The sequence below is a fragment of the Paroedura picta genome, chromosome 12, assembly GCF_049243985.1.
Source record: "Paroedura picta isolate Pp20150507F chromosome 12, Ppicta_v3.0, whole genome shotgun sequence".
NCBI classification, from domain to species: Eukaryota; Metazoa; Chordata; class Lepidosauria; order Squamata; family Gekkonidae; genus Paroedura; species Paroedura picta.
This window is the reverse complement of record NC_135380.1, coordinates 12,121,813-12,138,458: the sequence shown is the minus strand read 5'-3', so window position 1 is coordinate 12,138,458 and position 16,646 is coordinate 12,121,813. Positions and strand designations below refer to the sequence as shown.

At 43.6% G+C, this 16,646-nt stretch overlaps 1 protein-coding gene across 2 annotated transcripts; it reads left to right on the top strand.

The window, feature by feature from the left end:
• Positions 1–1,689: 1,689 nt before the first annotated feature.
• DDX25 (DEAD-box helicase 25) lies at positions 1,690–16,344 on the top strand. 2 transcript variants are annotated; one of them, XM_077306338.1, is made up of 12 exons: positions 1,690–1,864; positions 3,735–3,777; positions 4,319–4,369; positions 5,342–5,477; positions 7,875–7,967; positions 8,413–8,515; positions 10,264–10,378; positions 11,797–11,974; positions 13,080–13,317; positions 14,596–14,758; positions 14,860–15,048; positions 16,146–16,344. In XM_077306338.1, exons 1-12 carry the CDS (start codon positions 1,787–1,789, stop codon positions 16,205–16,207), a joined length of 1,449 nt encoding a protein of 482 aa, XP_077162453.1. In that variant the 5' UTR covers positions 1,690–1,786; the 3' UTR covers positions 16,208–16,344. The 2 variants fall into 2 exon arrangements, with proteins under 2 accessions (XP_077162453.1, XP_077162454.1); XM_077306339.1 differs by lacking the exon at positions 1,690–1,864 and adding an exon at positions 1,869–1,998.
• The last annotated feature ends 302 nt before the right edge of the window (positions 16,345–16,646 follow it).

The following is a 16,646-nucleotide window of genomic DNA, read 5'->3' as shown; positions in this document are numbered from 1 at the left end:
CACTAGTAGCCACAGAGGAATATGGTGTATTAAAAGGCACAATAAAAATTGATAGTAAAGTACTATATTAAAATAATCTTCATTACCTTTCATTCAAACTGGAATTGATTCAAACTCCCCCCCCCTTCTTTGCATTTCTCCCTGCCATGTCTTCAGATACATATTATGGACAATATATATGTGGTTTGACATAGTATGTGCTTTATAGATAAAGCATCCTTTGCAAACACAAATGCTATTTAGATTGTTTTGGGGAGTTTGCTTTTGACACGATTTATATACTTAGAGAACTCTCTTTTTGTTTCCACAGCATGGTGCTTTATTAACATAGTATAATGTGTAATTTGGCTATTCTGACCACATGAACTCCCCAAGGTCTCAAGGCAATATGTTCAGTTAAAGAGGCTCCCTTAGAAGGGGACGGGGAAGAGGACTGAAAACAGAAGAGCAAAAAGACCATGAAATGGGAAAAGTAAAGTTTGTGATATCTCTGCTCAGATATATACACAGGATGGACCCAGGAACCTTTCATGTTATGAAATTGTCAGGAATTGCCGCTGTGGTGATAACAGCAGAACAAATTTGGAGTCCAGGGGCATCTTTCTGAGCATCAAAGTTAAGCTTTCCTGTGCATGATTTGAGGAGAAAGGGATTTGTGGAGGGGAGGGCTTCAATGGGGTTTGATGCCCTAGAGTCCATCTTTTCTCCAGGCGAACTCATCCACTGCAATCCCAAGAGATCTCCAGCCACCACCTGGAGGCTGGCAACCTTAGTTCTGGGAGCCTTGACATTTTGCAGTTTTGTGACCATTTGTTTGTGTCCTAATAGAGAAGCACCTCCGACGAAACAGAACCAAGGTTAACACCAATACAATTTAATGTTGGGTATATGCTTTCGTGTGCCTGTATCTTCAGGTATATGCTTTCGTGTGCCTGCATCTTCAGATGCAAAGTGTTGCATGCAGAATTAAACTCGTTGGTCTCAAGCGTGCCCCCCTAGACACATGCATTGTTCTCTTAATAGAACTCATTTTGCTTGAGAGCAACTGGAAGGGGGGGATGGAATTACACCTCGCTGTACTATTTCCTCGCTTGTGACTTTTGCCACCTTTGCAGCCCGCAGGAGCCACCTCCATCAGCAGACTTCAAATGAATAGACCTGTGGTCCTCCAGATGTTCATAGCCTACAATTCCCTGTGCTCCTCCAGATGCTCATGGACTACAAATGCTGGCAGGGGGTCGTGGGAATTGCAGTCCATGAACATCTGGAGGACCCCAGGTTGACTACCCCTGGATAGATGCTTCTCTCGCCGTCCAAGCGGCTACTGGAAATATGACAGCTCGAACTAACCCACGTTAGGTAGTCAGGCTTATGTCCTTGCTCTTCCACGCTCGGATTCGACTGCATGGCTAACATCACCGCCATTCCCCGGCGCTCTGTGAACCAGACAGCCCGCGGCCGAGACCCAGCAGGGCTGACTTAAGGCCAGCACGAAGACCAATGCACTTAAATATATATTATTATACACCGGCGCAAGTGCTTCGGGGACCCCCAAAGCAGCCCTGCGGAGAAACGGCCCCGCTTTCCAGGCGCTCCGACGCGCCATGCAAAAGGTCTCGCGGCCAGGCGCCTGCGCTCTCCGCGGCAACCGCGCCCCACGAGCGGGAAATGAACCTGCACGCCGAGGCCCCGCCCCCTGCCTCAACTGCACGCGCGAGGCACGCGGCTGGCTGCGGGTTCGGCGTGGTCTCGTGCTCGGTGGAGGCGCCTCACGTGGCCCGCGGGGATGTGGCCGCGGAACCGGCGTTTGGCGAAGGGGCTGGTGGGGGTCCCCGCGAGGGATTCCCGCGGCTTGCCTCAGAGCGTAAGAAGGGATGGGGGGCTCCAGGGGGAAGGGGGGCGCGACCCGGCCGCCTTCCCCGCCCTCGTAGCGGCCCAGCAGGCTCACAAACGCCGCTCCAACTGACCCGGAGGTTTAAAAACGCGACTTTAAAAAATGTCAGTTGCCTCAGTTTTGGGGCTCCAAAAGAATCAGGGAAGCCTCACTGTCCCCCTCCTCCAGATCTCTTCTCTGTTTCATGCAAGTAGCCTAAAAATGCGTTCACCTCCCTTGCTTCTTGTATCTTGCTCCGAGTTCTGTGTTTTTTTTTTTTTAGAAGCCCCTTTTAAATGTTATTTTTTACTATCACCCATCCTTTTTGCTTAACAGCAGTGGACCAACAGGGCGAGATGTTTTTATGAGATGCCGTATAGCAGGGGTAGTCAAACTGCGGCCCTCCAGATGTCCATGGACTACAATTCCCAGAAGCCCCTGCCAGCATCCGCTTGCATGGGCTTCTGGGAATTGTGGTCCATGGACATCTGGAGGGCCGCAGTTTGACTACCCCTGCAGTATGGTGTTTTGTATATATTTCATGTAATAAATGAAATATATTATTTCCCTGAGCCTTCGGGGAGGGCGGTATATAAATTTAAATAAATAAATAAAATGTGGCTGTAGTGTCTTAGAGCAGTATAAATATTTATGATATGCTGCTAAAACAATATGTTGTGCCATAGGCTATTAAAACAATATTAATATCAGTGATTTTAATAATAATACTAAACATTATTTTAGCCTGCCCTTCCATGTTGCTTAGGATGGGTAAGAGCACAATTTAACAACATAACATAATAAAAGTAAATAATTAGCCGTGCACCCATTTAGCCACGGGATTGCAGTTCCTGGTTGTATTTTACAACAGTTTTTATTGCGTAATGACTACCCCCTGGTTTGATAGAAGGTTGTCCCTCTGGTGACTTGCCATCCAATTGTGTGGTGGTTGGCAGGATATTGTTTCCCTTGACTGTATTAGAAAATACAAGTTGGGGGATGCAGAAGGAATTACATTTCTACCTGACACATTTATTTATTTAAAACATTTATTTCACTTCTCCTGAAGGAAATGGTTGCTTTGGAAGGTGGGCTTGCCAAGGTTCTTCCCCACTCTTAAGTCCCACCCTTAAATCTGCAATTTCTCGCAAACCCAGAGTTGGCAACCTTGCTTGAAGATAAAGTCCCAGACTTCTTCCCATGCCATTAAAAAGTGGCACACGATGGACGACTGTGGCATACGAAGATCTTGCTTGAATGTGCACCTCAGATTATTTAAAAAAATTGTATTTGTGATGTGGGAGGCATTCAGTAATAATTCCTCATACTTTTATCGGAAGAGGTGGCCTATATATCTAGACAGATAAAGCCTACTCCTGAGCTGAGTGCTGTAGTGCAAGAGATGGTAATTTAGATGCCCTTCTTTCTACTGTGTGGGAGAGTTGAGAAGAATGTGTGCTTCATATCTAACAGCTGCAGTCAACTTTTAGGAGCCTGACCCTCTATTTTCCCTTTGGTTCCTCCTCTCCATCAATTGTCTTTAACTTTCTGTGTTTGTATGCAGCGAGCTTGCTTATCCCTTGTCATACAGAGGTGCTCTCATCTTAATTCACAAACTTATTTCTTCCCCACTTATTTGGGTATTGCCTGAGTATGCGGAAGCCCTTCTGGGCAACCTCTTTACACCATCTTATTGATAGCCATTTGGCTGTGAAATTTGCTATTAGAAGGAACAAGTAGAGATCCATGACTATTTTACTCTAGTTGGATTTGACAGGGTCACATGTCGTCAGTACTAAGCCTTGGGCACAAAATGTTTTAATTTAGCCTAGTCAAATTTATTACTCCTTCTGTCTTCCAGCTCAGCAGATCATGTGAGACTACTCAACATTTCACTGCTTCAGGTAAAGAAGTAACTGAGTTTCTCCTGCCTGTTAGGGCTATACAACAGTTTTGTTTGACAGCCTTGGATATCTCAATGGGCAAGATACAGAGCAAATACAGTGATTATATACTTTGAGCATTTCTTTTGTTTCTCTTGCTATGCAGTAGATAGCTTATGGACCCATTGCTAATAATAAAAAGAAGGGTGAGATCAGATAAATATTTATGCATCTCACAAAACTGCCCAAAACTTGATATTGTATTTTTTTTAAAAACACACACAACATGTGAACCCCTGGTTGGGAATCACTGGCTTAGACACTGTATTTCTAGATTTGATGCCCTCCCTTTTGATAGTGAATATTAATGCACTGCATTTAAAATCATCTATGTATATCAGGAGGGTGCTCTTTTATGGCTTTATTGTCATCTACCTGAGTTGGTTTATAAATATATTTATTCATGACCACTACTGGAGGGGGGGGGAGCTTCTGGAATATAGTTTAGATCTCCTTTATAAGACAGTCTTGTATAACTGTCCTTTAAATCTTTTTGTTAAAGGAAGGAGAGATTCCAGCAACAAAGCAAATGGGGATGAAGGCGACGATCGAGGTAGGACAACCAATGCTGCAGTAACTTTGTTTTCTTACTGAATTAATAAACTGTTGCTGGGGCACTATTAGAGTACAGACAGAGGTTCACATGATTTTAAGAATTGTTTCTGTGGAGGTGCATTTACATTGAAAAATAAAGGGTCAGGCTAGTGGAGGAGCAGAACATAGAAGCAGCAGTGGCAAGCCACCTCTGGACACCTTAAAAATTCTACCTGGTTGTCATAAATTGACTGATTTGGCAGCACTTTCCACCACCTGCACCATTGCAACACAGTGAATAAAGTATCAAGAGTTGACCCAGGAGAACTTCGGTTCAAACTCTTGCTGAGACAAAAAGTATGGTGATCCTGCTCTGTGCTCCCTAATGGCATGGTTTTGTATTTGGACTTGCAGAGCTTGTTACATATTCACCAAACGTCTGGATTTTACCTGGTTCTTTTTGAGAAGATTGTACCCAAAACAGATTAAAACACTCAAAGTATTCCTATTACTGATTCTTTTCTCCTTTTAAAAATGGGTAAAAAGCCTACCATAAGTATGGGGTTGGGTGCAAGTGGAAAGCACAAGTGAAAATCTCAATGTGGAAACAAATTTGCAGCAGCTGTGATTTCAAGACAACTCCCTCCCCACCGCTGTTGAACCTCATGTTGCTTCTTAGCTTTTGCATCCAGAGAGCCATTAGGTATGTGGGTCAATCTGGAGTTGGTGAAGAATCATAGAATGCTGTGTGAGATAAATTTTTGTCCATTAGGATGCCTGAGGAGGGTTCAGCATTAAGAAATGTATTATGGGACTTTTGACAGTCATAATTTGCTGTCCTTGCAACAAATTCTTGCAGTATAGGCTATACCAACTATAGAGGCACTTTGTATCTTGTTTTATAGCCTGCATGCCTATGGAAGCTTAGTTCTAAATGCTTGATTCAAAGTAGTGAACATTCTGATTTTGGTCTCCTATTTACATTATGCAGCGAGTTTAGCAGAAACCTCACTCTTAAACAAGTTGATCAGAAGATCCCTCGTGGACTCCAACAACAATGTAGAAGTTCTTCAGCGTGATCCCAAGTCACCGCTGTTTTCTGTAAAAACATTTGAAGAACTGCGTCTGTGAGTCACTATAAAGTATATAACGCAATGTCTGCAAATGTCCTTGGGCAGTGAGGGGCCTTAATTGAGCTAGTCAGAAATTTAAACCAGCCCTGGTAATTCACTAGAGAATTTTTATATCCAGTACCTAGTGTTTTGAATGATGAGTTTTCCTTGCACCTTTGAAAACTCTGCTCAGCATTGTTTCTGATTTTATGCTATCTGTCACTTTAAAGGCTTACTGGCCTACTCTGCCTTACTTGTGTTGACCCAAATTGCTTCTCCTTTGCTGCTTATTTTTGTTCCCTCCTGCCAACCTCCTGCACAATAGATCTTGCCCCATTCTTCTTTAATATTTTTATGGCTTTTCAACAAGGGTAGCACATACAACATTCATGTAATCATGGTGAAATGTATTAGCACAACTGTACTTGAAGTCTCTGACTATACATATTTAAAGTTAAATATCAGTCTGTCCTGTATGCCAATTTCTTTGCAGCAAATGCCATTTCTCTGCATTTTGTTTTATTTTAGCAACCAACAGATTAGCTTACATCATAGATCAAGGCTCAACAAGTCCTAGATAACTGGGCTTGATTCCTCACTCCTCTACATACAGCCAGCAGGGTGGCCTTGCGCTAGTCAGAGTTCTCTTAGGGCTGTTATCTCAGAGCAGTTCCTATTAGAGCTCTCTCAGCCCTACCTACCTCACAGGCATGTTTGTTGTGGGGAGAGAAAGGGAAAGTTTGTAGGCCACTTTGGGACTCCTTTGGGTAGTGAAAAGTGGGGTATTAAAAAACAGCTCTTCTACTTTCAGCAGTGATGTTATTGTAGCTCCTCTAAGCAATTTCCAGTGGAAATACAGAGGATTCAATCCACTTAGTTCTCTCATTAGTTAAAAAGGGAGGAAGAGGCCAGTTTGACCACCATGAAGGCTCTCTTTGGGATCATGGGACCTGTATGGACAAAAGCAACATGAAATGAGGACTATAATAAGGAGGAGAGTTGGCTAAGATTGAGTGAAATAGATGTTTGGGTCAAACCCAAAGCTTGACATTTCACATCAGGGTTTTATTGTAGGACACAAAAATAATGTCCATGAAGTTCTTGTTCTGCTTGTTTACCTGTGAACTTTGCACCATTCAATGGTGCCGCACAAATTCATTTCTTAATAGGCTGTTTTCTACTCTCTTTCCAGTATTTAATTAAACTGAGCTTTTTATAAGCAATAAGGGAATTATGAAAAACTGAGAAGTTAAGCTAGGGTTGATGACAACCACATGTTGAAGATAACCAGAGTTACTCCTGTATTTATTTATACACTACAACACTTTTGGCACAGTCTTAATACAATTATGAGAAACTGTGAAGAGGTTAGGATTTGGTTTTGTGGTAGCAGCAATTAGAAAATCTTGTCATTAGCATACGAAACCCTGAAGGCTAAAAAATAAAATCAACCATTCTCCTGAATTTTTGGGCTGGCTTCTAGAGCCAGAGAAAATTTGCCAAGACCTTTCATAGATTTATATAAACCCTTCAGTATTGTAACAAGCCAGATACAGAGCAAAAGGAACTGGGGACTACAATTCAAAGCATCTGGTGGTGAGGAAAGGATTGTTTTTAGCAGAATGTACAAAAGTTTCAGGTTAGTAAATTATGTCATCCTCTGGAACAAGGCAAGAATAAAAGTACTTGCCTGCTTCAGCTAGGGAAAATATTTTATTTATCCCAAATAGTACAAGGGTTTATTTAATTTATAATCTGCCTTTCTCCATAATAGGAATTGTAAGTGACTTCTGGTGTTCTCCTCACATGTGCTTGTTCCTCACTAAATGCCAGTGAGATAGGTTAGGCCGAGAGTGGCTGAGTTTTTATGATTGGCCGCCATTGCCCAGCAAGCTTCCATGACTTCCATAAACTGAGAAGCCATTTTAGTACTTGTGTGGCATTGTTTGCTTGATGTCCCCATGCTGGAAGAACAAGAGTTTTTTATACCCCACTTTTTTTACCCAGAGCCGTACGATCACCTTCCCTTTCCTCTCCCCACAACAGACACCCTGTGAGGTAGGTGGGGCTGAGAGAGCTCTCAGAGAACTGTGTATGGCTCAAGGTCACCCAGCTGGCTTCATGGGGAGGAGTGGGGAATCAAACCCAATTCTGATCAGAAGCCTCCTGGAATCTCAGCAAGGAAGGCAGGATGCACAGGGGTGGGTGTATCTAAAACTAATAGTTGGCTTCATACTGACTGTATGAAATTAAATATTTTCTGGCTGTTCTGTAGTACAGAGGTGGTAGCTGGCATCATTGTCATACCTGGTTTTGATGTCAGGAAAGTTTAAGTTCAAAATCATGATCTCAGTTTTATTTGGATTTCTTAACATCTTGTTAATAAAAACTACTTTGTCTCGCATTTAACAGAAAAGATGAGCTATTACAAGGAATTTATAGTATGGGCTTTAACAGACCATCCAAAATACAAGAGACTGCTCTTCCGATGATGCTAGCTGACCCGTAAGTTTTTTTGAACCTACCTTATACTGAATCGGACCATTGGTCCATTGATGTCAGTACTACCCACTCAGATTAACAGTGGCTCTTCAGGATTTCAGGTCAGAGGACTTTGACATCACCTACTGCCTGGTCCTTTAAAAAAAATGGAGATGTCTGGGACTGAACCTGGGACCTTTTGCAAGCCAAGCAGATGTGCTACTACTGAGCCACAGCCCCTCTGTGTTGTGCTGTTTAACCCCTTTCTCTACAATTTTGTATTTATTTTTTGCTTTTGTCTCTTTATGACGGTTGATTTTGTGTTCCTGTTGTTCCATTTCTGTTTTGTTTGGGGATACTTTTTGATCCTCCCCCCCCCTCCCCAGCCCAAAAGAATCCAGGTTCTCACTGGCTCCCTTGAATGATTGTTATCTGTTGGCATTGATGCAAGCTTATCTCTATATTTCAGACCACAAAATCTTATTGCTCAGAGCCAGTCAGGGACTGGTAAAACAGCTGCTTTTGCCTTGGCTATGTTGAGCAGAGTAAATCCAGCAGAAAGATTTCCACAGGTAAAATATCAACATAAGTTGGTGATGGTTTGCAGGCATTGCCAATCTAATAAAATAAATTAAAAATATATAAATAAATAACTTGGGAGCTGAGTTGCTCCAAACTGCAGTCGTTTCATAGTTTCCCAAACCTATGTTACAATCTTTCTTGGAAGATGGCAGTCAAAACAGATTTTCATGCTGTTGTGTATGGACAGGTTAGAATGTTCAGACCTCTTCACCCACAATGGCACTGTTTTACAGCAGCCACCCCCTTGTGTCTGTCAAACCCCCCCCCCCCCATGTTCTTTATCAGCTTGGTGAATACACTAAGCTGGCGAAAGAGACTAGGAAAGGGATTTCTCCCTTCTGTATGCCACACATTGACCAAGGTTTGACTGCGAATTGCTCCCTTTCTCTCCCCTTTCCTTGGAACCTCTTCTCTTGGCACTTGTCAATTGTCCACCAATTCCTATGCTACCTACCTACCATCCACCCTGCCTGCTTCTGCCTACCCCCAGTCCTGCCCTGCTCTCCCAGGCAAAGTATGCAGAGGTGGTGCCAAAGGAGAAGCACTCTAGTATGGGCTTCGAGGCAAAGGCATGATGTAGCTCATGGGGGTGGGGTGGGGGCAAGAGAAGCCCTTTTCAACCTTAGCTCCAATCTTGGGGTGGAAAGTACACCAGAAAGTCCTATGTAGACTCTGTTCATGAATGTAGAATGATGAGTCATTGTCGTGTGAAAGTAGCGGAAGATCTATGAGAGTGCTAAGGGGCATAACTGCATTCATTGACTTGGTGATGGGTCCAACTTGCAATCTCAGATAACTCTGGGACACAAATTTTCCCAAGTTTGGCTCAGGATCCAGTTTGGCTCAGGAGGACAAAACAGGAAGTGCTTTGGCTTTCACTCTTCCACTGTTTTCCAGAAATTTGGGTTGATAAACAAAAGACCCAAAGTGGAACAAACACTTCCCCTCTGGCCATTTTGGTTCAGGAAAATGGTACAGGAGGGAAGGCCGAAGTCTCTCCTCCCCTCATCACATTTTCCCCGGCCAAATCAGGCCCCAAAGCATCTGGGAGCACATGGTTGAGGCCCACAAAACACCGAAGATACTGGTCTCCCAAACACACACTTAGATACATTGATAGACAGGATTAAAACACTGCCACAGGTACTTTACCATCTTTCCACTCCCTATTCCTAAGGCATACGCTGCTAAGCAAATGTGAACTAGTGCCAAGAATATAATGACAGGATTTTGTAGCTGTAATAATCGTAATCATTTTAACAATTATTTTAACAATTTTTAAGATTGTGACTTTGTTTTATTATATATGTCGTAAACTGCTCTGAGCCCATGAGGGAAGGGCAGTATAAAATTTTAATAAAATAGGTTCCCAGACATTACATTTAGATGCAAATGGTCAGGACCCACCTCATGTCACATGTAGGCTAGTTTGGTCCTCAGGTGTTTTCCTTTTGAGGTTACAGACATAAGTACACATATTTCCCCTGTGCTCCTGGCCAGACAATATTAAAATAATATTGCTTGTTCAGTCCATACCCATGTTCAAAATAACATGGGAGTGATTTTCCAACAGTTGTACCTGTATAAATTCTTGTCTCAGGGAGGGTGGAAAATCAATTCAGTGAAAAAGTACCCATGGATTGCATTTGCAGTTGCTGTCTTGTGTTGTGCCTAAAATGTTGCTGCTCAAACATCCCAAGCATTCATCTCAGTCCATCTTTATTGTCTCATCCTAAAGTGCCTCTGCTTAAGTCCCACCTTTGAACTGGCTGTGCAAACAGGACAGGTAGTTGAGAAGATGGGAAAGTTCTGTGTAAATATTGGTGTTATTTATGCTGTCCGAGGAAACAGACGTAAGTATCCTTTAAGCGCATTTTGTTGCTTAATGTTTAAACGTTTATTCATAGGCTTCCCCTCCAAATTTGCTTTAACTGTGGTTGTTTTTTCTACTTAGTAAATTTTTACCAAGTACATCCTGCCATTATATGTTGTGAGATCAGCTTTTCCTTTTTTCATAGCACTTCTGCCCATGCCATGCCATGAAGAAATCTAAATTAACCCTAGAAACATGCTGAATGTTACTGCAATAATATATGTTTGTAGTATGAGAGTTGTCACCACCTATGGGTCAGTGCTGGATGTGTGTTCTATCAGAACATATGAGAAGCTTTGTTGAATCAGGCCAATGGCCCATCCAGTCCAACACTCTTGTGTCAGACAGTGGCCAAAACTCCGGTGCCATCAAGAGGTCCACCAGCACTCCTCCTGTTCTTACCCCCAAGCTAGGACCAAAAATATGGGCATTGCTGCCCCAGACAGTGTTCCAGCTATACCTTGTGACTAACAGCCATTGATGGACCTCCACTCCATAGGTTTATCTAAAACATTGGGGTGTCCTGAGAGCCCTGGAAGGGTTTCGCAAATTGAGTGGGAGAATTCATTTTTATATATTTTTAAATTAAAGAATTATCAGGTGATATGAACATACATAGTCCTTTCGACTGGCCCACTCCCCCAAAATGGCCAATGATGGGCCTGGAGGGGGTGAGGAGGCCCTGACCAAGAAATCTTTGGTGGCCTGGTGATGTTGTGTCCAATGGGAATGTCTGCATGATGTCACTTTTAGTGACATGTGACTCCTGGGAGTATGGCAGCAGGAAGGTGTGGCCTGCTGACATCACTTCCGGGGTTTCTCAAAGCCAGAAGAATGTTTCAGGGGTTTCTCAATAGTAAAAAGGTTGAGAAAGGCTGATCACATCCCTCCTGAAGCTGTCTGTGCTTGTAGCTGCCAGTACAAATGTGTTGATATAGCCCAGGCATAGTCAACCTGTGGTCCTCCAGATGCTCATGGACTACAATTCCCATGAGCCCCTGCCAGCGTTTGCTGGCAGGGGCTCATGGGAATTGTAGTCCATGAACATCTGGAGGACCACAGGTTGACTACCCCTGATATAGCCCTTTAAAAAGATTTCAAAGACAGAGGTTAAATGGTTATCTTCCCCTCCAAGCTGTAGCCCCTCTCTTTTGAACTCCTTTAACAAATACTTTTTTTCACCACTTGGCATATTTATATGTGGTTAAGACAAGTGCCTGCAGCCAGGAGTGCTGAGTCCTCTGCCCTTTCCTTGTTGCAGGCTTATCCTGCAGGGAGAGGCAAATGCCACTAACTGCTTTAGAAAAATAACACTGCTTGCATCCTTAGTCTTTTTATTGTAGTAAGTATGCCCTTGAGACTTGATAACATGGAAAAAGGGGTGTGCTTCTCTCTCAGTTCCAAGAGGAACTGTCATTGAACAACAAATAGTAATCGGAACGCCGGGGACCCTCCTCGATTGGTGTTTCAAGCTAAAACTTCTGGATGTGAAGAAAATCCGCGTGTTTGTGCTGGATGAAGCTGATGTCATGATCAATAAACAGAACTTCTTGGACCAGAGTGTCAGGATTCAGCGGTAAGCATCTGGTTAGCTGTTTTTCTTATTCCAAGCTGCCTTGCGGGTATTTCTGAAAGGCAGGATATGATTTTGACTAAAGAACTTAACACTGCACAATTGATTGGTAGAACTTGCTGCCCAGTCTGTAGCGATGGGCTTAGTTTAGATGGCACCCTTTGCATGAATGTCAGTGGAAGTTTTTCCCTGCAGAGAAGCTGCTGTATGCAAGCAGGTCCTACAGAAACAGAAAAAGTAGTTCTTACAAGGACTTTGAACAGAACTTTTCAGATGTGGATAGTCATAATCTCAGTATATTTCCAGTGAATTTATCAGCCTAGTTCTGAAATGCTGAAATAAAGGACTTGGCCTATTTCCCTTCCCTTTCTGAAATCATGAATGCTTAGTGTCTAGTCAAGTTTTTGGATAGTTTTAATAGTATCAGGTGAAGATTATTCCAAAAACTCTGTCAAATGTGCATAGCCTTCTTTTCATGTGGAAACATTAGAACCAGAAAGATGAGTACAGTGCCCATGAGTCTCTTTGAGCTTGCATTGTGTCTCCAGCCTCCATTATATGGAAGCCTCTGAGCTTTGGCTTTTATAATACTAGTTTCCTAAGGGACTGGCATTGTTAGTTTCAAGTATTGATCTTCAGCTATGGATTTTGTGGATGCTGGAGCTCTGATTCATTTGAAGGAACCAAGTGAGGGGAAGGAAAGGAGTATTTTGAATCTCGCTTGCCTGGTAGCCTCTAAAACAGAGGAGGAAGAACAGGTTTTTAATACCCCCCTTTATAAGGAGACACAAAGTAGTTTACGATGGCTTTTCCTTCCCCTCCCCACAGCAGACACTTTGCAAGGCAGGTGGGGCTGAGAGAGCTCTGAGAGAACCGTGACTGGCCCAAGGACACCAGCAGGCTTCACATGGAGGAGGAGTGGGGAATTAAATCCGGTTCTCTAGATTAGAGTCCACTGCTCTTACTGATTACACTTCATTGACAGAGCCAAGTCTGGCCCTTCATTATAATGAGTGCTGGCAAACGATTCAGGAACGTAACTTGGGGATGAAATGTAGTCTTCTCCTGGCCCTGTAGTGTGCAATCGAGCCATTGCTTTTTCTTTCAGGGTGTTACCATCTGATTGCCAGATGCTTCTGTTCTCAGCAACATTTGACGATCCTGTGCTGCTCTTTGCACAGCGCATTGTACCGGATCCCAACGTCATTAAGCTCCGTCGAGAAGAGCTGACTCTCGACAATATCAGGCAGTACTACTTTGTGTGTGAGAATAACGAAGATAAGTACAAAGCTCTGTGCAATATCTATGGCAGTATCACTGTCGGCCAGGCTATAATCTTTTGCCAGGTAAATTTCTATGCTTTTTCAGCGAACTTGAAAGGGGCCAAAACATAGATGCAGGGGAGGGTCACCGTCATGGCAACAGGGATGTAATTTGTTGCATGGTGGTTGCACACCCATAAAGTTAGTGTGTGTGGCGGGGGCAAATCATTGTATCTTTTTCCCATTTGATCACATACTTGATAGGGCTTCTTCAAGGGCTATTTCTCACAGCAATGTTAAAGGTGGGAGAGGCTGTCGTTCAGTGGCAGAGCCTCTGCTTGGTTTGCAGAAGGTCCCAGGTTCAGTCTCCGGTTAAAGGCTCTAGCAGCAGGTGATGTGAAAGACCTCTGCCTGAGACCTTGGAAGACCACTGCCTGTCTGAGTAGCACTGACAGTAATTGTGCAAGGGTCTGATTCGGTATAAGGCAGCTTCGTGTAGTGAGAGAGCTGGACATTGCCAACTTTTCTTACTAGTCATACAATCATAGAATCATAGAGTTGGAAGGGGCCATTCAGGCCATCTAGTCCAACCCCCTGCTCTACGCAGGATCAGCCCAAAGCATCCAAGAAAAGTGTGTATCCAACCTTTGCTAGAAGACTGCCAGTCCATAGTGGCCATACAAGGAAGTTGTCTTTGTGCCACCATGGACATCTCCTTTGTATTGATATGACAAAAGCTACCTCCAGGCTGACCACCGTTCATGCCAGAGCGTGATGCCATCTTAGTTGTTCAATCCAGATCACCCATTTTCTCTCCAGACTGGAGCTGTGAAAAAGTAGCTCTGTGTGTCTGCAGTTAAAAAGTCAGTTGTCTCTGTGTTCATTGGCTGAGGCTTGTGTTCTCACTTCCTGTCTCAGTTTTGATTGGCTGAGGCTTGTGATCTCACTTTCTGCCCTCCCAGAGGAATGTAGAATATTAAAACACTTGGATTTCTTTTAATAAGACAATGAATGAATGGGTAAACCCGTGCGTGGAATACTTTAAAATGGTAGATAGCACACTTGAAATTCTGGAGGAGAAGTAATAGTTGGCCCAGCATGGTGCACATAAATATGATTATCTGTCATTGCAGTTGCATATCTTAGAGATAGCTGGGCTTGCATGTGGCTATACGTTGTCAACTTGTAAAATGTCTGTCTTCACCTGAAAACAGAATTGCCATTAAACTGGCTTAAGTCAGTTAGTGCCTTTTCTGTTAAGCTTTGTTAAACTTTGACTGCCACAGCGTTACCAGGCTGTCTCAGTGTCAGCAGCGTCTCTGATCTTGTGTCTGTCTTTTCTTGCCGTTGTTCATTTCATAGACCCGTAAGAACGCGAAATGGCTGGCTCTGCAGCTGACGAACGACGGGCACCAAGTCTCCCTCTTAAGCGGGGAGCTTACCGTGGAGCAGCGGGCAGACATCATCCAGCGATTTCGCGAGGGGAAGCACAAAGTCCTGATCACAACCAATGTCTGTGCCAGAGGTAACTGAATCCAGGAAGCCCGTGCGGAATGAATTGCTCTCAGCGTGTGCTTGTGTGCGCTCGGAGACCTCGCTTACCTTCTCGTTCCTACCTTCCTGCAGGCATCGACGTGAAACAGGTCACAATAGTGGTCAACTTCAGCCTGCCCACAGACCTTGAAGACCTTGCTGATTTCGACACTTACCTTCACCGCATAGGCCGTGCAGGCCGCTTTGGCAAGAAAGGCGTGGCCTTCAACATGGTCGAAAGGCATAAGTTGCCGCTGCTCTTTACGATTGAAGAGCACTTCAGTGAGTATCCTGTCGCTTCCGTGCCTGTCAGGGTGGAGCACCAGGTTTTGAGCCCGCCTCGATGGGTTGTGAATCCTTGCTTGGACGGGAGTTAGCTAGCTGACTTCATTTCCATGAAATAGAATTACGAGGAATCAGAGAGAGAGAGAGAGAGATTGGATTCAGTGGGTGAGCTAATCCATTCCACTGAGGACCTCCTGGGCTGACCACTGCGGGTTGAGGCGTTGCTGGAGATAGGGGTGGAGTCCAGGAGGGTGGGGGGAAGGAGGACCTCAGCGGAGTGTAGTGCTATTCAATGAAGCTGCCATCTTCTCCAGGAGAGCTAGCCTGTGTAGTTGGGAGATTATTAGTAATTCTGGGAGATCTCCAGGCACCACCTGAAGGGTGACTGGCCTAGCTGTCAGTCATTTGGCCTACATAGGAATTGGCTGGGTTCAAAAGTATTTGCTGTAAGTATCTGATTTGAATTAGTGAGTCATCTGGTCTGACTCCTTTGTATATGAGGGTGGATGATTTTGCCTAGGAAGTACAAGTCATAAAAATGAGGCGTGCATACTGGATAGGAAATACACTTCTGGGTAGAAGGGTGTGTGTGAATGAGATCTTGGGGTACTTGTGGACTGTAAGCTAAATGTGAGCAGACAGTGTGATGTGGCAGTAAAGGTGGCAAATGCAGGCTTGTCTGTATCAACTGAGGCAGTGCATTAAAACTTCAAGATGTCAGCCCACTTTATACTGCATTGATCAGACCACATGTCTGTGCAGTTCTGGAGGCCTCACTTCAAAAAGGACATGGGCCCATTCTGCACACACTGGTAATGCACTTTCAGTGTACTTTTGCTGCTGGATTTTCCTGTGCAAAACAGGAAAATCTACTTAAAAAGTGCATTGAAAGCACAGTATCTAGCGTGTGCAGAACGGGCCATGGACGAAATTAAGAATGTCTGCCTTTTAAAAAATCTATTCTGTTTGTGTCTTCACAACATGGTGTTAGCTTGTTCACATACGGTAGGATAAAAGTGTGTAAATACTGCTCCCCTCACAACATCTCCTTTCCAAAAAGATCAGTTAGAAAATAACTTATTTTTCTCTTTCAGAGACCTCCATTAAGTACCTTGACCCAGAAGACATGGACATGCTAGAAAAACTAGAAGATTGAGTTCTTTAAAATGTTATATAATCTGCAAAAAAAAAGTTTTGTCAGAATTAAAAAAGAATTGCTGTTTGTTTGCTGTGAAATAAATGTAATGACTTACCTGGTTACCTGATATGGCAGAACACACTTGAACCAGATTGGCTTTTTGGATCATATTTTTTTACCAACTCGTCTGTAAACAACTGGTTGTAGTCTTTACCCGATTGTCCCTGTGCTATCCATGATTTTGATTGGGTCGTAAGGCTCAGTGTGATTTCACCAATATTCCCCCAGACCTAGCTACCGACTTAGCATTCTGGAATGCCAGCATCCAGTTTTCGGACTGCAGTAGGAAATAGCTTTATCGTATAGACTAAATTACAGACTAATCAGGTACAACAAATCAAACGTGAGAGTATTACTAATAACAAAACCACCAGCCACTAGGTGGCAGCATCTGCTT

What these genes read in the sequence shown, in the direction of transcription:
- DDX25 (XM_077306338.1), top strand. Translation starts at nt 1,787, where the DNA reads ATGTGGCCGCGGAACCGGCGTTTGGCGAAGGGGCTGGTGGGGGTCCCC. An exon ending in ACATTTGAAGAACTGCGTCT is followed by an intron (nt 5,478 to 7,874) that starts GTGAGTCACTAT and finishes CGCATTTAACAG; the next exon opens with AAAAGATGAGCTATTACAAG. An exon ending in CAGCAGAAAGATTTCCACAG is followed by an intron (nt 8,516 to 10,263) that starts GTAAAATATCAA and finishes CTCATCCTAAAG; the next exon opens with TGCCTCTGCTTAAGTCCCAC.